Raw genomic sequence first — 20,233 nt, forward strand, 5'->3', positions numbered from 1 at the left:
TTATCTCTAAAATTGATTTTTATTTCATGATTTTCCTGTAGTGACACCTTCTCATGCTTAGGCTACCAATCTGTATGTGAGACTATATATTATAAGTGGTTCGATAACGGTCCAACAAAAGTGACATAATAAATCTAACAAATAATCGTTAGAATAGATTAAAAAAATGACTCTGATACTATCTTAAGAATAAAGAAAATAAATATAGAATTGATATCGAATAAAATATTGTTAGACTCGTTACATTCAACTGTTAGACTGTACACATATTCTATAAAAGTATGTAAATATTGTTCTTCTGCTCAAGCTTCAAAATCATAGTCCAATTTGAAGCAGTAGTTAGCAAAACCAATAATTAAGAGAGACATCACAGTGAATGGGGGGTTCTGAAGAACAACATCCTAGGCTTCCTGTTCTAGATTTCAGCACAGAAGAGTTGAAGCCAGGGAGCGATTCCTGGTTAGAAAGATGCAGAAGTGTGCGCAAAGCATTTGAAGAACATGGTTGCTTTGTAGCTGTGTATGATAAAGTTTGTGATGAGCTACGAAATGATGTATTCTGCTCCATGAAGGAGCTGTTCGATCTCTCAGTTGAAACCAAAAGAAGAAACACATATGAGGGTGCACCCTTGAAAGGCTACGTTGGACAACACCCCAAGATTCCCCTCCACCAAAGCATGGGTATAGACCAGGGAACAACCCTAGAGGGAATTCAAAGTTTTGCCCACAAAATGTGGCCAAAAGGCAATGATCAGTTTTGGTACATACCCATCTAATTTCTTCCTTCACTCAATTATTTTATCTTATCATATTTTTATTTTTCACCAATCTTGATCCGTGTACTTGTTTGTTTTTTATTAAAAACCTATGATACTGAGTTACCGAGTGGATTTTGTGGTGTTTTCTTTAGTTGTTCTGTTGGTTTTGAGTTGACATTTTTGATAAGTTTATAAGATCTCTCTTTTGAAAAGAGTTATTTTGTAAAAAGGTTGGACCATTTCTAAACTGTTTCATTTTTTTTTCTTGTCGATAAAAAAAATCATTAGAAAGATAAGAAAAACTTTATTTATAGTCTTTTCATTATTATATACTAAAGTGGTTTTACTAACTTTTGTTGTTGTGGATTGATGTAGTAAACATATAATTGAGTATGCAAAGGTAGCAGAAGAACTGGATGGGAAGGTGGCGAGAATGATATTTGAAAGTTATGGTCTTTCAGAGTACTATGAGTCATACATAGGGTCTACAAGTTATCTCCTCAGGCTTTTGAAACACACAGCACCAGAAGAGGTTGAGCCTCAACTGGGTTTTTTGGCTCACACTGACAAGAGCTTCACCACAATTCTTCATCAAAATCATGTCAATGCACTCATGGTGGAGACAAGGAATGGTGTCTGGATTGATGTTGATTTCTCTTCAACAAATTCCTTTGTTGTCATGGCTGGTGATGCACTCATGGTGAGAACAAAACTAAATATTGTTACTTCATACTAGTCGATTTTGATAAAAAAAAAACTATATTAAATGATATATTTGTTGGTGTAAGCAAAATTGATATCATTTAATTTATTTTATTATGTTGGAGATCGTATATTGACTACGGATTATGATATTTCATAGTATATAAATGAGTGCAAGAGATTGAGTTAGGTTTAAACTCGACTTTTTAATATGGTATCATAACCATCTCGAGTCTATTGTAGCGATGGTTTGTTGGATTTATCAGACCACCCGCTATCAGACCGTTATTGGATCACCCATAATATATAGTTTCATGCACGAGTTGGTAGTCTCAGCGTGAGTAAAGATTAAAGATCCCGCATCAACTAAAAATTATGACATTTCATAGTATATAGGTAGATACAAACCTCATCTTATAAGTTAGTTTTATGAGGTTGAATATACTCTAAAGGAAGTTTTAGTAGTTTTTGTAATTATACTTCAGAAAGTTTTTAACTATAAAAAAGAAAATGTGGGGAATATATTGAGACTAGAGAAGTTGAATAATGCAGGCTTGGAGCAATGACAGAATACAGTCCCCTAATCATAAGGTTGTGATGAAGAATGGGGAGGACACAAGGTACTCTCTTGGTCTGTTTGCCTTCTACAAAGGAATTATGAAAGTGCCAGAAGAGCTTATTGATGAAGAACACCCAGTGCACTATAAGCCCTTTGATCATCTTGGATTACTAAACTTTTACAGTGCTAATATGAAAGCTTATTGTGGCGTTTGAAGAAAAGCTTTGCCTAGGTTAAACTTTCACCAAACTATGTGTTATATGTATTTCATATTTGGAAATAGCTTCACTGCACTTTGGATTCTCATGTTTGATTTTTGTATTTTCTCTGTTACGTCTTCTTCATTTGGCTTCTATTGCTATACATGTGTTGTCTCAAAACTATGTTGGATTTTAATGAAAGTGAATCAATGTATGGATTTGAAATGGGATAGAAAAATCCGAGAACCCTAAATGAAAAACACATGTTAAGGATAATTTATTATAAAAATTCCTCTACAGACAAAATTAGGTGCACCTTGAAATTATAATTAACATTGGAATTTTAAATAATAGTCATATACTAACAAAACATCATCTAGTTAAAAATGTTATCATTAAGACATTTAAATAATTATATGTTATAAAAAAATATGCTCTATATGATCGCATAATTATGAAATATTTTACATCATCTATGGTATTGATCATTTCCCTCTTTCTTTTAGCGTTAAGCGTTAAGTTATTCAGTACTCATGTAATTTATTTTTAATATTTATTAAAATAAATATTGATTTTGTTAGAATTAATTTATTTAATTTTAATATTTGTTAATGTGATTATAATTAATGGATAATTTTAATATAAAATAGATAAATTGCATTGTAACATTTTTTTATTAATAAATATATAGTCACTTGGTTATCATAACAAAACTAATTTTAGAGATAAAAAGTAATTAATTACTATATTAATTAAAAGTAAGCGACACAAATAGGAGTGAAAAGTTAGTCTAATCTGTTTTGACTCGACTCCCTGTTGGTCCACCAAAAGCGATCGAGTCGGGCTAACCCATATCTAGGCTATACATATTTAAATTTGTAATCCGTCACTTTTATAATTTTTGTTTTGTATTTGTGGCTTGATAAGTTGACGATTTTAAAAGGTTAATCCGTTTCATCTAAATGAAGATGGATTGGTGGGTCGATCCACCGGGTTCAATCCATTTTGTCACCCCTAATCTCAAACAACAAGGTCTAGTTTCTAAAATTAAGGAAAAACTCATCATTAGACTTCTAGGAAACACATGTGTTACATGGAAATGGTAAAAGTCATGGGAAGTAACTATAATGACATTTACAAATTGAGAGCTTTTATATTTCTTTTTCTAATTCTTTCAACATATCTCTTATTTATTTCCTTGAGATCTTCACTTTCAATATAATTTTAGAATTCTTTCGAGAATTAAGATTTTAGTTGTTTTTTATAAAATAAAAATAAAATAATAAAGAGTATTTCGAGATAATTCAATTCTTATACAACAAATCCTAAGAATAGTGTCAACTTTTACATGTCCATCTTAATAAAACATAAAAAATAATAACTCTTCAAGCACCTGCAAATTTAAAATTTCATAAAAATATTACATCACATTCAAAACCTGACTGTTTCTTCCTGCACCTCCATATCTTCTTCTGGCACCTCCATACACAACATGAAAATACAATTGTATCCTTCTTGTGCCACCCCCATAGAATAGCTTCCGAATTATGTAATCCGGAAACGCATTTGAAAAAAGACTTCCGAATTATATAATCCAGAAACTAATTACAAATTTGAAAAATGACTTCCGGATTATGTAATCCGAAATATTAAAGAGGGGCATTTTTGGAAATACGAAAATCTATGGAGGTGAGAGAAGAAGGTATGGAGGTGCAGGAAGAAGCAACCTCAAAACCTTGGTCTACATTCCAAAAAAAAACATTTTAAACAGAACCAAAAGAACCTCATACAAAAGCCCAAACCACAAACAGGTTCTCAAACCACTTTCATCTTTTAATTTCAACAAATCTTTTTTTCTTCCTTCATAGTGATTCTTCTCTCCTAGTAGATCAATCCAGGATCCAGGAACTAACATTCTAGTATTTATTTCTTGACAAAAGTTATATTTTCAAGAGTTTCTCATTTTAATTCTTGAAATGAATTTATACAATCAACCTTATGACATAAAATTTAGTGTAAATAAATGAATGGACCGATTTAAGATGTAGCAACACACTGAAATAATATTCATTTAAACATGCCATAGTTATACAAATAAAAGGGTCTTCAACTCCCTCGTAAGATACATAGATTGTGTGAAATTAAATACCACAATAAGCTTTGATACGACTTGTACATTTGACGGCTTCTTCTGTGAAACGAAAACCAACATACGAATAATGGTCGAATGGCTTATAGCGTATTGGATGTTCTTCATCGACTAAATCCTCCAATGTCTGCACCATCTTAGTACTGTACGAAAGAAGTCCTAAGGAGTACCTTGTTACTTTTGAGTTCAAGATGACACGATGTTCACAAGCTCGAATCCTTTCACTGCTCCATACCTACGCAAATAATTAGTAAATCAATTAATGCACACAAGTCAAATGTTATGCAAAATGGAATCCAAGACTAAATAATGAAAAAAAGCTCAATATATAAACTTTCAAATATATTTTAGGGTATATAATCATCTTTTGCTTATGAACAGTTTTTAGGGTTTTTTTTAATCAACAAAGAATAAATAAAATAAAATGAGACACTTCAGGAGTGTTCCAACCCTTATACAAAACTCCAAAAACAAGTTTTCTAACACTCTACTAACTAATGATCCAACAAACATTGCACTACAGATCAAAATAAAATTTCAGTACAAGATCAAGTTTTTAGGATAATCTAACTTTTATATAAAACAACATAAACTTCCAAAGTATTCTAAAAAAATGACAACTTTAACATCCAACTAACAATACACCTGCAAACACCAAACTATCCATAAAGAAACTAACCAACAATACTAAAACATCATTTAATCAAATTCATACAAACTAGAAGATCAAGAAATCAATCATAATAAGAAACATAGATCGAAGATATCTACAATTAGACCTTTAATTGAACCAAAATAAATATTTTTTAACATCAATCACACCACTTTAAAAATAAAATTATTCTCTTGACTCCAAGTCTCACTTATTACAACAATCCAAATGTGGAACAATTTAATTACTAAAAACATCTATATTATTTGTTTAAATAGTTTGTGTATACATAATCCAATATTTTGGGAAGGGTGTGGAATTTTCTTTTAGATTCATCAAATTAAACTTGAAATTAAAGAGCAAATGTATACTACGATCTTGTAAACCAATAAGATTTAGACTAACGCATCATACAATTTAAACAAAGGAGCAAAATCAAGATAAAACTAAGAAATATCAGTTTTGATAAGAAGGACCAGACAAAATCGAGAAGTAAACGAGAAGAACCAAATAACATTGATAAAATACTAGAAAAAACTAAGAAGTATCAGTCTTAAAAAAAAAACAAATAAGATAAAAAATTGTGAGACAATATATAATGTTAATATATAATGTTTATGTAATCAATCAAATAACAATAAATATCTAAAACTAATAATCTTACAGCAAATAAATCAACATTAAGAATGACCTGATCAATTCTAAAGATCCCATAGTTAAAGATCCATTAAGAATAATAGTATAAATGAACAACTATATCAAGACATTTATTACTGATATGATAATACTGACTTCAGTATCAGATGTAAAACTTCCAGATACCTTGAGACTAAGTAAGAGATCAAGTGATTTTAGAGTAATCCTCAGACTTTTTAAGAATAATTTTGTTATCTAGGAAACTAAATTGTCATATTTCCACACCAAAATATTGATTGAGGAGTGATAGAAGCTTACCATAAATGCATCACCAGCAATGACACAAAACAAAGGTGAGGCATCAATACCAAACCATTCTCCATCTTTCAATTGAACTTCCAATCCGTCTACCCTCTGATGCAATATGGTTATGAAGGTTGAGTCCGTATGAGAATTCACCCCCACATTGCTCTCATCCACCGCAGGTATCTTATATTTGTAGCTTCGAAAACTATAATCCGTTGATTCCAGGAACATCTCGCATTTCACCTTGTCCAACCCATAGCTATCAAACACCATTCTCTTCACGCTTTGGTCCAGCTCTTGTAACAACTTTGCATACTCGTTCACACTTTCACTGATAAGAGAGATAAAAGTAGTTAATAACCTTGATTATATTATAAGTTTTTTCTTTATCAACAATAATAAATAAGTATGGATCAAGAATCTCCAAAACCAGAAAATCAGCAAGCTATAACCAAATATAAATCGTGATTACATGTAAGTGATATAAGTAAAAGTGTGGATGATAATAAGTACCACAATTGATGATTTCCTGTTGGCCACATAACGCGTGAGAATTTTTGGCAATCTTGAATGTTGGATGGATTGTGAATGGCAAAGGATTCGAATAGAGGGGATGTGGGTACTTGTCCAGTGTAGCCATGGTTGGGTTTGTCACTGGTTTTTCTCCTTTTGGTTTCCACAGGGAGACCAAAGAGTTGTTCCATAGCAGAGAAAAGGGAGTTGAGAAGCTTTGGAGTAACCTTGTTGAAGTTTGCAAGGAAACAACCGTGATCCTCAAAGCCTCTACGCACCATTTGACATGCTGCAAGCCATGTATCAGTGCCAGGCTTCATGTTTTCAGTGGAGAAGTCAACAACAGGAAGAGGATATTCACACATCATCCTAATTCACACCTTTCAAAAGATTAAGTTATGAGATCTTTTTATGCACTGAGAATAATTTCTCTCTGAGTCTGTAGATTGGTTGTAGGATTCTGGCTAGAGTCTTAAGAGTTTCTTACCTTTTTTCTCTGGAGTTCTTGGTCAAGTTCGTCCATGAAATTAAGAGTTCATTCCTTATGTAATAAAATAAAAAGTATACATATTTTTTAAACTGAAATAATATTATATTTTAAATACATATGTGTATTCTAAATTATATATTAAATTACTATATTTAAAATTAAATTAATTTTATTAATATAATTTAAACTGTTAACTAGAAGAATATTCCACCATTATATTCGCATGTATAATTGCTCCATGTCATTTTTATTTTATTTTTTCATGTGTTGTTGCACATTTGTATTAATATTTTTATTTTTATTTTAGATTTTTTTTCTCATGTCTATTTAAACTGCGATATTTATTATCATAGATGGAAACTTAATATACAATATATCTTTTTCTCTTTCCTTTTACTCATTTTTCTTATAAAGTTTTTATGTTAGATATATTATGCAACTTGACATATCAGTTAGGCTGACATCACAAGTAACAATAATCATCTGTCATCATATGAAAAAATTATTATTAAAATGAGTAGCCATAAACTTTATTTTTCCAGAGTAATTAAGACAAGTGTTCCACCAATCCCGAAACATCCATGAAATCTTAGTCCTAGCACTAAATGCACCACTAACCAAGACATAATCACATCCAAATTATACATTAGTAAGATTCATCTTTTGAGCTTCCTTCATAACATATATAACTCCGTAAAACCAAACAATTTCTTTTTAGACATCCTGCTTTTGTCTTATATGTTAGGTGTGATAATTTATTAACTTATCTACCATTTTATAAGTTTGATCTTTGATGTTTAAACCTAAAAACTTCTAGTTTTACACATCTCCCATTTTTATTTCCAATAGTTTCTCTTGTTTATGGTAAAAAAATCCAATGCATGGCTACGTGAATTTATATATATTCAAAAATAAATTATTAAATAAAAATTATTATAAAATTTTATTCATAAATATATTAAATTTTACACTACTTTAGTTGTTTTTCTACATTGTTTAAATATTATTACACTATATAAGATAGATTAAAATATAGAATTCTAAATTAATATTAAAAACTTAATTTTAATTATTATTCTGTATAAAGGATATTTCAAACTTACTAAAGGCATGAATTTAGTTTTGAAATTAATTAATAAGTATGTATCGAAATTAATTTAATATAATTCTTTTTACTTATAGTTTGTGTGTTCACGTATGTGAGTGTGAATAGTGTGTAGGCATGTATGTGTATGAAGACGTGTGAGCGTGTGTGCATGTATGGAGGTAAGGTGTGAAATTGTGGTAGCATGTGAACATGTTTATTTTTATATATAACTTATTGGTTGAAATATAATAACTCTAATACTATAATATATAATTTTCGGATTGATATATATTAAAAAATTACTTTAATTATACATAAAAAAATATTAGTTAATAATGTAATTTTTTTTACTGTATTACAATAAAATCATTTAATATCAACTAATTATAGAAACAATAAATAATTAATTATATAGTAATTAAGTTAGATATTATTTTATAAACTAAAAAATTATTGGTATCTAAATAATTTTTATTATTAATAAAAATCTATAAAATAATTTTTAAATTAATATCAAACAAACTTAGTTACTACAATAACTTTTTTTTTATCTTTACAATTAAATAATATTAAATAATTTTCTTATAGTACTAAATACTATAATTATCAATTTTCCACATATGTGTTATAATAACGGATATCAATTAGTAGAAATTTACTATGTATTAAATATTAATTAAATTAAACTGATAGTACAAAAATGTTAATTATTTTATTAATTAAACAAAATTCAATTACTTTCTATGTTGACGGGATAAAATTAACTAATTTTTTTATTTAAAATATACTTTTATGAAGGTCCACGTCTGTGATCAATGATTCTTGTAATTTTTTCAATTGTCGTCAATTGAGATAATTATTATATTTTTTCATCAATTTCTAGAAAATTATTCGTGCAATAATTTTTTAATACACATTAATATATATACGTCCAATGTTGTATCATTTTCTGGTCCCAGATTTTTAATATTATAGAATTATATCTCTAGTGATATCACTACTAATCAACACTTAGGACCACATTTGTTATAATCATTCATGATTTCAAACAAATCTTTGTTTTATTTCAAACATTTGAATTTTGATTACAAACAAATGAAGCTGCCAAATGCTAATTCATTTTAATAATTATTTAATATCCAATCAAATGCATTGATTTTCATTGCATTTGGCTCTTTCTTTCTTGGTCATATATATGGAAACCTAATTAACAAAACCATATATAATCTTTTTGGTGATGTTGGAAGGTCCATTTCATTGAACCTTGACCAATTAAGGGACCATAGAAAGATAACATTAATTTATTTTCATAATTTCAAAGCACTATTTGTGGGGTTTATTTTAGTTTAGAAAATTATGGGTTTCATCGATACATTTTCAAATTTGTCATGTCTATGTCCTTTTCTAGCTTTTTTATTTGATGCATCTCACCATTTTCATATACCCAAGTAAAATATTTTTATTAATTTAATTGTTTTCGTGTCTTTGATATTTTATTGATGACAAAATATTTTTTTTATCTACGAGTGTATTATTAAAATATATAGCCACAAGATATCCATGAGTTGCCTAAATTGTTTTTTTTTTTTAAAAGAAAATGATATATTTTATTAATTTTGTTTCTCCGCCTAAATTATTATTTTCTGCTAAAAAATACTTATTTTATAATTATATATATATATACATATTAATTGACTAAAAAATAAATTACCAATTTCAGTATTATATTTCCAAATTCTAGACTTCAAATATACATTAATGGCATACATGTTTGGGTTGGATATTCTCTATCGCTTTTTGTTTGTTTGTTGGGTTATCCTCTTTACCCCTTTTATAACTTTGGTGGTTTCTAGTTTGTTTATGCATGATTGTGGCTTTTTTCCTCGTTTGGGAGTGGGTGTGTTGAAGATGTATACTACAATGTCTTGTTATGTTTATGAATTGAATCACCCTGAAGTGATTCTATTTATTTATTTATTATTGCTGATAAAAAAAAATATTACATTACTGAAGTGAAATTGGGATTAAATATGATAAATTATACATTTTTGTGAAAGTGAGATATTGGTTGTATTCTATTTTACCATCATAAAAATATAAATCTCTCGCAATATAAATTTATTGTTTTGTGTGTGAAATTAGGGTTAAATCTCATAAATAATATTTTACCAAAATACTCTATTTAGTAATGCATGTGTTCCAAGGATCCAATTTTTTTGTGCATTACAATTTTATATTAGACATTTTGATTCCCTAAGGTTACAATTTAACTCATTTCACATACCTCTCATAAAAAAATCATTGTTTTTTTATATCAAACTATTTAGTATAAACCCTCATTTTAGTCTTTAAGATTACGAGGGTGTTTCCCATATAGTTATTTTAAATTAGAAAAATGTCAAATAAATTTATAAAATTCAATCCCATTAGTTAAATTTCTCTTCTACCATTAGCCATCTACTTAGTCTATTAGCAAATGTGTAATGGACATATAGTTCGTGAGAAAATATTTCAAACCTTTCAAATACTTTGAAATTCCTAATATTTACATGTGATAGGAAAGTATAAATTCTTAATATTTTATTAAAATTATATAAGTAAATACTAGTACAAATAAATTTAGTCCTTTTGAAAAATAAATTTAAATAAATTGTATCACAATATAAATTTAAACTTAAAAACATAGTGATTCAAGCATTAAAATTTTATTGGTAGTTGAACTATTTGATCTCAAACAAAAATCTTATTTTCTTTCCAATAATTACACATAAACAACAGTCATCAATAATATAGTCAATTCAAGCATACAAGTATCTATCACCTTAATATAATAGATGTAAGAAAATATATATTGAAAAGGGGAATCAAATTAGAAATTGAGGTAAATAAAATCTGAAGATAAACAACTATATTTCTTTACCAAAATTTGCATATTTATCTAAGTTTTTTTTTTTTAAAATAAAAGTTTTTATGTTAGGTATCACGATGCAACTTAAGATCTCAGCTAAGCTGACACCTCAAGTAACAACGATCATTTGTCATCACATAAAAAAGTATTATTAAAAAAAAAAATAGAAAAAAAATAGAAAAAATATGGGGGACTAGACCAAAACTCATATCTTAACAAAAACACGATACATAGGTAGACTATACGTATTCATAAAGAATTCTAAGAACAGAAGAGATGTAAGCCTATTATACTAATGAAAAGATTCTCTATGAATAAATCATAAATTAGCCAACTTATCAGCACACACATTCCTTTCACAAAAAATGAGTAACCCTAAACCTAATTTTCCCACAGTAATTAAGACAAACATTTCATCGATTACGAAGCATCCAAGGAACATTTGTTCTAGGAGTAAACGTAGCACAAACCAAAGCAGAATCACATTTCAGCCAGACATTAGTAAGCCTCATCTTTTGAGCTTCCTCCATAGCATGTATAACCCCATAAACCAGAGCCATATTTATCTAAGTTTATTACAATTTCCATTCATCCATTTATTTTCATATTTTGTTGTATCCAACATGAACAAAAACAAAGATGATGATCATCCTTTCAAAACCATATTTTGATATATACAGTATGAGCAAAACCCTGAAGCCTGCCATATTATATTTACTCTGGAGCCATGGTATACAAAATGTCTATGGTCTTGTATCTACACTCCTTTGCAGAGGATCAAGCAAAAGTTCCAACATGGCAATCAAACCCTACTACTCTAACAGCAGCAGATTTGATTCCAAAGTTCATTCTCACACTCCTCAAAGGGGAAGAGGGAGAAAATAAACCTGATGATGATGAAGCAGAAGAAGGAGAAGATGATGACTGAAAAACATGTTTTTCATATCCAAATTGTGCATCTTTGATCAAAGGGTTATCCACTCTCACAGGAGGAGAGCCAAGAAGAAATGGGGGTGAGGAAACATCTCCATCTTGGATCAAAGAAGTGATGTCTTGAAGTTCTGTCCCTGCTTTTGAATTTGACTCTTCACCTTGTTGGAAACATTTCCATCTCAATGACTTTGTTGAGATGCTGGCAAAAACCCTAACTCTTCTTGGTTTAGGACAAAGAACAATACCACTTGCATTGCCCTTCATTTCTTCAACACTTGCTAAAGAACTCAACTCAACATTATCATCGTTCATCTTTAGAAACAAATTAGGTTGTTCCACAGCAGATTTAGAAAACATCAATGTTTTTTTTTCTGGGTCATGCAAGACTTGAGAAATAGAAATCACCAACACAAGACATTGTTTTAAAGTGTCCATTGAAAAAGGTTTTCTGGTGTTCTGTTTAATAAAGTTAATGGTAACAAGTTAACAGCGAAATATTGAGTGAATTAGTTTAACATAAGAGATATAGTTGTATTCAAATTTCAAACCAAATATAGTTAAGCAAAATTAGAATATGACAGATATAAAGGACATTCATGGAACAAAGAAAATTGCAATTCATGACAACATTTTCTTATTGAGCCCACTTTTCAGAACATGTAGTAGTTTGAAATAGTAAACAGAGAAAGAAAATTTAAAAAAAAAATCGATGCACGAAAGGACTTATTATAATGTAATCATTTAATAATACATACATATAAGTTCGTTCATTTTATATGCAATTTCTTAATTTAATTTGTTTGATTGTCCTTCTGCTTTTATTATAATTTATTTCTAAAAGTAATCTATTTCTTGTATAAGTTAGTGATTAGTTTTTTTTCTAATATAACTTTAAAAAAAAATCATGAAATAGAAACCGACCAAATTAATTAGTTGCAACAGTAACTAAATTAGAAACCATTTTAGAAACTAAAAAAAAATTGGTTTCTAAATTAGTTTCTATTATTGTTAAATAGTTTCTAAATTTGTATCTAATTAGCAACCAAGGTTTTAACTACCAATTATTTAGTTTCTAAATTTGGTCTCTAAAACCTTGGTTGCTAATTAGATACCAATTTAAAAACTATTTAACAATAATAGAAACCAATTTAAAAACTATTTAACAATAATAGAAACTAATTTAGAAACCAATTTTTTTTTTAGTTTCTAAAATGATCTCTAATTTAATTACTATGGTAACTAATTATTTTGGTTTTTAAAAATTAATTTCTATTTAATGATTTTCTTGTAATGTTTTCTAACTTTTAAAAATGTGTATATGAATATAAATTATTGTTAGAAATTAACCTACTTGTGTTTTTTAAGCCCATTTCCATTTCAATCCAAAATCTAAAAAGTATATATTTTCTCAGGTAATTTCTCTCAACACCGTATCAATTCTAACATGCGTCCAATCTTCTATTGAAAATGACAAAAATCTCCTAATCTCCTATTGAAAAAGACAAAATTACTTCTTTTAAATGTCGAAAAAAACCTTACATAAAAGAAGGGGGTAAATAACAATTACTTCTGGAACCTTTTATCCAGAAATATTCTGAGCACATTTTTTAAATTCCATAATTTTTTATCTGAAATGTATTTTTAATTTTGTGTTCCAGATTTTTTATTTTTGAATTATATTTACTATTTTGAATTTTCAAATTCGGAATAAGGATAATTTTGGAAATTTGTAAAAATAATAGGGTGCAGGTTAAAAATTGATATGATGTATGAAGAAATTGCCATTTTCTTATTTTTACATGGGCCAAACCCATAAAAACCTTTTTTCTATAAGAGGAAAATTCTTCCAGCACCCCGTTTTTTCCACTTGCAGCCCCATATTTTTAAAAATATTAAATTTATCTTTCTAAATATTAGTTTAGGAATTGCTGTGTTGGATGCTTTTAGTTTGTTGTGAAGATTTTAGTAAAGTTTAGTGGCATTTGAAAGAACTTATACTTAATGTAATTAATTTACCTTTTAAACTATTGTTGAAAATTTCACCAACTAAAGATAAACACATTTATATAGTATATAAATAAGTGAAAATCCGATTTTATGAGCCGATTTTGTAAGATTGATTTGGACTTAAAGTTCACTTGTTAATATGGTATCAGAGTCATTTAAAATGAAAAATTATTCCTCCACCTTTGTACCTTCCCTTGTGCCTCCATATGAAAAAATAACCTTAGTTGCACATTTACAGTCTCATATCTACTTTACATTCGTAACACTTTCATTATCCTTCATTTACAATAAATACGTGTGAGAGAATTGACAAGAAGATTTACAATTTCATCATTCCTTTATAACGTGGTATTTTAATTTAGTTAATTTTTTATTGCATACAGATATTTTATTTCTCAAATTTTCAATTTTATTATATATGTATCCTACAGAGAAAAACGTTAAGCAAGGTTTTATCGTGAAAGAATTTTCTTTTTTGCATAAAAGAAATGTATTTCGTTATCTCATACAGTAAGCACGACGTTACAGATTTATTGAATATTTAATTTTTTCATTAAGAATTATTGAAAAGTCTAATGAATTAATCATGACCATTTTAATTTGTAAAATTATTGAGTGGTCCAGGAATATTTATTGGTTATTGTATAATGAAGTTGTCATGTAAATAATTTTAAATTTTTGCTCGTGAGGACCATTTTTATTTCAAAATACCATTAATCAGCAACTCACAAATAGGTTGAAGAAGAAAATACAAAATTCCCTTCTTCTCTTCATATCATGCCAAATTCTCCTTTTTATTTTATTTTATTTTGCTGAATATTGTGTCTTTGTTCTATACCTGCTCATAACACATCAGAATAGGTGGCAAATAAGGTGATTAAAATTTAAGACACCTTCATAATATATTAACTATAATAAAGTTTTTATACTATTTAATCTAATGTAAAATATTGTTGTATACCATTTCCTCATACCATAGTCTCAACATATTCTGGTGGTTTTATTAACAAAAATAGTCGACTATGAACTAAAACCTTTTAATAATCAGATTTATACGATTAATAAATTTGATTTGGATCGTCTCCATCAATATTTAGATTATCTTTGTCTTGGTTTTATTGTATTTTTGTATACTTTTTATCATTTAGTTTGCACTGTGAAATATATTTTATTTTATATAGTTTTGAAATAAATTTTATTTGTGTTGATTATTAATTTTGTTGAATGTATTGAATTGTCTTATAAGTTTGTATTTTCATTGAGATATGTCTACCCAATAACACATAAATTTAAATAGAAAAGTAAATATACGAAAATGATTATATTAAGAATTGAATTTTGAGTCCAACACACCTTAAAATCAGTTTATAAGATGATGTTTGCACTCACTTATATATTATGAAATGTCATTATTTCTAGTCGGATCTCTAACACATTCTCCTCGCGTCAAAGTTCGTCAACTCATGTGTGGAACTATATTATAAATAGTCCAATATTGACATTATAACGGGTGATCTAATTAGTCCAACAAATTCTTGTTAGAATAAATTCTTATATCATATTAAAAAGTGAACTTTAAGTTTAACTCAATCTTATAAAACTGACTCAGTTTCTACTAATTTATATAGTATAAAATATATGTACCTGTGTGGATGTCAGGGCCTGAGTAATATTGATCCACATCGATACACAATTGGTGTCGTGTCGGTAGCTATATGATTCTTTGAGTCTTTCTTCCTTCTCGCGCACGTTCGTCTGGTCGGCGGGGTACCTGCGATTGCACTCCGACGCTCAAGTCAGTGCTAGTATTTTGTTAAGTCTTTCCTATCATGAAAAAACGTACCTTTCCCCCTCTCATAAGTTCCTTTTATAGGTTAACTTGGGCTTAGGTTTGTCTGGGCCAGGTAACCGGTTACTAAAGACATGCATAGTGGTCTCTTGGTCGTGTGTAGTGGCTTCCTGAAATCAAGGAAGTGCTTCTCGAAGTGTCTTTGACTTATTCAACGCTAGTTGTAACCGTTCCATGCCACGTATTTATTGTATTTGGTTATTTAATGTGCAACCTTCGGTCGTCCGGGACCGACCGATACAATATCATTATCTCTAGTTAATATGAAACATAGATAACATTTATTATATATTTAGTATATATAATATCAGTTCGCACTATTATTAAAAAGTATAAAATTAATGACAACTAAAAGAATTATAATTCTAAAACCATCCACGAAGAGGATTTTAAAGAGTCATTAGAACTGTTTTCTAGTAACAGGAAGCCTCTGAGATCAATTTAAATGTGAATGGTGAAAATGATGAAGATCTTATATCCATTGATTGTTGAATTCAACTAATGCAAACAAATTTATTTTGTTATATCGTAGGATAACACATGACGTTATACATTTCTTGAAGATTTATTTTTTTATTACCAATTATTGTAAAGTAAACTAAATAAATGAATTAATTGAGAAGCATCTTAATTTGTAAAGTTATTTAGTGGTCCAGGAATATTTATAAAGAAGTTGCTATCCAAATAATTTGAATGTTACGTGTTAATGACCATTTTGTTTTTGTTTAAAAAACATTATCAAAGGCAGCACTAAAATAGGTTCAATCACAAAATACAAACTTTTCTTCATCCCTTTCCATATCAACACCAACAAATCCTGTCAATATCTTACACCTGCATATACATGGAGGATAAATGCAGAATATAATTATTTTCACTTCACCAAATGTTCCTTCACCAAATGTTCCTTCAATGTCATCATAATTCATAACACTACTTTTTTTTTTTTATAAAATTTCCGTGTTATGCATCACTATGCAACTTGACATCTCAGCTAAGCTGACACTTCAAGTAACAACAATCATCTGCCATAAAAAAAATATTATTAAAAAAAAGAAAAAAGAAAGAAAATACAAAAATATGGGGGGACTATACCAAAACTCATATGTTAACACAAACGATACATAGGTAGATTATACCTATTCATAAAGAATTCTAAGAACAGACTAGATGGGAGTCTATTATACCAATGAAATGATTCTCTATGAATAAATCCTAAAGTAGCCAACTTATCAGCACACGCATTCCCTTCACGAAAAATATGAGTTATCCCACAAAAATTAAGACAAGTATTCCATCGATTCTGAAGCATCCACGGAACATTACTTCTAACAATAAACGCAACACAAACCAAGGCAGAATTCATAACACTACTTTTAATTATTCACACGTTTTATTTTATTTTTATGTTTAAATAATTAAATATCAAACAAAAGATATGATTGAGTAAAAGTACTTTAAAGGTGAAATTTAAAATAAAACACTAAAAGCAAATAAATATTTTAGCATATGTCAATAATTTTTTAATGTATAAGATGATGTCTAATTTAATTAATATAATACCTAATTATTTGTGTTTCTAAAACTATTTTTTATTTAGTAATTTTTTTTAGTAGTTAGAATAGCTCCCAAATGGTCGAATGATGAATTTCAAATCCCATTACATTTCATACTTTTTATTTGCGCATATAATTTTATAATTTTCAAGATATTACTTTCTAAAGATGCTTTTAATTTTTAGTGTAAATATTTAATATATAACTTAAAAATAAAAAAAATTATGTATTTAAGAAAATATAGAAATTAAAAATATGGAAATATATAATTTAAAAAAGGCCGAGTTAAAGTAGTAGTATTAATAGGGATAAAATGGGGCTATATATTAATCAATTAATTTGACTATAGTGATAACTTACATATCTATTATTAGTATCAAAATCTTTACAAAGGCACATTAGTGGAAAAAAAATATTAGTATATAATAAGAAATTCTTTGACCTCTCAATACAAACAAAATCGATGAACATCACTCAAAAGTCTATATTTAACTACTAAGGGCAACAACCTGAAAGTATGAGGCTTTTTTTATTGCTATTTTTTTATATTTTATAAAAATGATCCAATTTTGTAAATTTTATAGTCTAAAATAAAAGTTTGACTAGGATTAAATTGACCAGAGTTTAATTTTATCAGAGCATACATTTTCTTATGCATTTTTTACCAATTAAAAAGTATACTAAATATAATAGTTTGCATAATTAATATAAAAGTTACCAATGCTCTCTAATTTTATCAATTAATTATTTTTTTTAAATTGATTTTTATTTCATAATTTTTTTTATATTAATATCTTTCCATATATTTTTCAAGATGTAAAATGTTCCGGGCTATCTTCTGTAGATGAAATGATTATTATTATTTTACTCCAAAAATTTTGTTAAAATTAAAAAAAAAAAATTGTTGAAAATGGACTTATTTTCATGACACTTAACAGTCAATAGGTCTAATTTATCTTATATAATTGTGTGTTTGACGAATCCGTAGATCACTTCATATAAGTTAATACAAAAAATTAAATAAAATTTATTTATTTTTGTAAATTTTTAATTTAAGTATTTTATAAAAAAAAAATCATTACAAGTATAACAGTTTGAAAGAAAATGAAATTTAATAATTTGTTATTTATTACAAAATAAGAGAATATATCATATATAAAAAAATAATAAAAAATACACTATAAAAATAATTGAAGTAAACAATAAAATAAAATTTAGATTTATAATAGTAAATATATAATATTAATAAAATAATAAATAAAAATATTTAATTATATTTTCTTCAAGAGGATATACATTCCTTAATCTCGAGTAAACTAGAAGAAAAAAAAACTAGTTTTACTAAGATTGTTATGATTGATGAATAAATTGAAAACTGTAATTGATATCTAGTGAGGGATAAAGTTAGTTCTTCTCTGCACAAGATCCAAGGATTTATATATGATACATAAAATGGGCAATATCTATAGTGTTGTCCTATTAATTGTATTGTTTTGCTCCATAATTTTAGAATATTTTTGGAATATGTGTAGATTTTGTCCCCACAGATTAAAATAATTCATAGATTTTATTTAAACTTTCCTGTCATTATATTATTATGTACCCATCACCTCATAAATACTGAAATATTCTCTGACCTGATTGTCAACTTTATGAAAATAACCATCACAAAAAGCTTAGCTTCTTGTGTTTTTAAAAAGACCATGACAAAGAAAGCTGCAAATTCTTGTTTTAATTTATTTATTTCAATTATTATGCTTTAGGCTTCATTTTTAAAAGCTATAAAATTAACATTTATATTTTTGCATAATAATAAGATCATTAAGTTTAAAAACATGTCCCTTAGTCTTTAGGACTTAACTTAAATTCAAGTTTGTATATGTTAAACTTAAGTTTAGCTTAGGACTCGATTCTCATAATTTAATTTTCTTAAAAACGCTTATTTGAAAACACCTAATGTAATTTACGGGCTAGGTAGGTCAAAAGACTGAGAGAACGTATGAAAAAATAAAATAAATAAATAGTGAAATAAGAAAATATTGTATTATTAAAGTTAAAATAAACAGGTTCAAAACAATTATAGTATATTTGATAATTGTAAGGTACAAAGAGTAAAAGTCTAATTTTTTTTTATCAGTTATAAAAAATAAATAAATAGGGATCACTTCAGGGGTGGTTCAACCCTTATACAGAAAAACACGACATCAAACACCTAGAAACACGTCTACCAACCCAACACACCGGCACCAAAATCAACTCTAACCATAATCAATGAAACAGCCTCATACAAGTCAAAGGATTTAGAACCCAACTAGAATAAGGGATATAATCAGAATTAGACTTTGCAACAATCCAAGACCACACCTTTACTTGCATCGAAGCAAACACTTCAGACACATCTTTCACACCTCTATTGAAGATGGTCGAGTTCCTATGTTTCCAGATTTCGCTCACTATACCAACCCAAATTGCACTCCAGACATCATTAACTATAATTAGGTGATTTGCTTAAGAGGTAAGTAAAGTGATTTTTATCTGATAATCAAACATACTTTTCATCTGATAATCAAATATACCGATCTTGACTTTATCATCAGAGTCTCTTGCAGATACATCCGTTCAAGAGTTGACCCAAAGCCCAAAAACCAAAAATTGAACCTGACCAAGTCTGACAAGGGTGAGCCCATATCCCACATTCCAGAACTAGCCCTAATCCAAATCAGTGGAACTTGTAAAAAAAAACACAAGTTAATATCGTAACTTGTTTAATCACCTTATAATCTAATTTTAAAGCTTAAATTAGATCATTGTATAATGACTTGATTGATGAGAAAGGAGTTAGCTCCTTTTAATTTTGACTCTATAAAGTGTGCTTCAATAGTAGGCTTTGTCATTATCAAAACCATAAGGGAAGAAGCATATGGGCCAT

General features: G+C 28.0%; 3 protein-coding genes across 4 annotated transcripts; 1 reads left to right on the top strand and 2 right to left on the bottom strand.

Moving 5' to 3' along the window:
* The first annotated feature begins 227 nt into the window (after window positions 1-227).
* LOC137830523 (2-oxoglutarate (2OG) and Fe(II)-dependent oxygenase superfamily protein) lies at window positions 228-2,456 on the top strand. Its single transcript, XM_068637928.1, has 3 exons — window positions 228-759; window positions 1,133-1,457; window positions 2,012-2,456. Exons 1-3 carry the CDS (start codon window positions 377-379, stop codon window positions 2,231-2,233), a joined length of 930 nt encoding a protein of 309 aa, XP_068494029.1. The 5' UTR covers window positions 228-376; the 3' UTR covers window positions 2,234-2,456.
* A 1,798-nt stretch (window positions 2,457-4,254) lies between these two features.
* LOC137830524 (putative 2-oxoglutarate-dependent dioxygenase AOP1) lies at window positions 4,255-7,020 on the bottom strand. 2 transcript variants are annotated; one of them, XM_068637930.1, is made up of 3 exons: window positions 6,475-7,020; window positions 5,974-6,292; window positions 4,255-4,602 (listed from the first exon to the last, which is right to left on the bottom strand). In XM_068637930.1, the coding sequence occupies exons 1-3, from the start codon at window positions 6,840-6,842 to the stop codon at window positions 4,360-4,362; spliced, it is 930 nt and encodes a 309-aa protein (XP_068494031.1). In that variant the 5' UTR covers window positions 6,843-7,020; the 3' UTR covers window positions 4,255-4,359. The 2 variants fall into 2 exon arrangements, with proteins under 2 accessions (XP_068494031.1, XP_090161077.1); XM_090304951.1 differs by having other exon boundaries at window positions 4,528-4,591; window positions 6,475-6,991.
* A 4,716-nt stretch (window positions 7,021-11,736) lies between these two features.
* LOC137829460 (uncharacterized) lies at window positions 11,737-12,204 on the bottom strand. The gene has a single exon (XM_068636262.1). It carries the CDS (start codon window positions 12,202-12,204, stop codon window positions 11,737-11,739), a length of 468 nt encoding a protein of 155 aa, XP_068492363.1.
* Window positions 12,205-20,233: the final 8,029 nt, after the last annotated feature.

Source organism: Phaseolus vulgaris, chromosome 7 (assembly GCF_051622355.1).
Source record: "Phaseolus vulgaris cultivar YP4 chromosome 7, ASM5162235v1, whole genome shotgun sequence".
NCBI lineage: Eukaryota > Viridiplantae > Streptophyta > Magnoliopsida > Fabales > Fabaceae > Phaseolus > Phaseolus vulgaris.

Excerpts from the sequence above, each read along its gene's own strand:
- LOC137829460 (XM_068636262.1), bottom strand. The coding sequence starts at position 12,204 with ATGAACGATGATAATGTTGAGTTGAGTTCTTTAGCAAGTGTTGAAGAA.
- LOC137830524 (XM_068637930.1), bottom strand. The coding sequence starts at position 6,842 with ATGATGTGTGAATATCCTCTTCCTGTTGTTGACTTCTCCACTGAAAAC. Across the intron at positions 6,293-6,474 it reads ACAGGAAATCATCAATTGTG|TGAAAGTGTGAACGAGTATG; the intron begins GTACTTATTATC and ends CTCTCTTATCAG. Across the intron at positions 4,603-5,973 it reads TTGCTGGTGATGCATTTATG|GTATGGAGCAGTGAAAGGAT; the intron begins GTAAGCTTCTAT and ends TTATTTGCGTAG.
- LOC137830523 (XM_068637928.1), top strand. The coding sequence starts at position 377 with ATGGGGGGTTCTGAAGAACAACATCCTAGGCTTCCTGTTCTAGATTTC. Across the intron at positions 760-1,132 it reads AAAGGCAATGATCAGTTTTG|TAAACATATAATTGAGTATG; the intron begins GTACATACCCAT and ends GGATTGATGTAG. Across the intron at positions 1,458-2,011 it reads TGGCTGGTGATGCACTCATG|GCTTGGAGCAATGACAGAAT; the intron begins GTGAGAACAAAA and ends TGAATAATGCAG.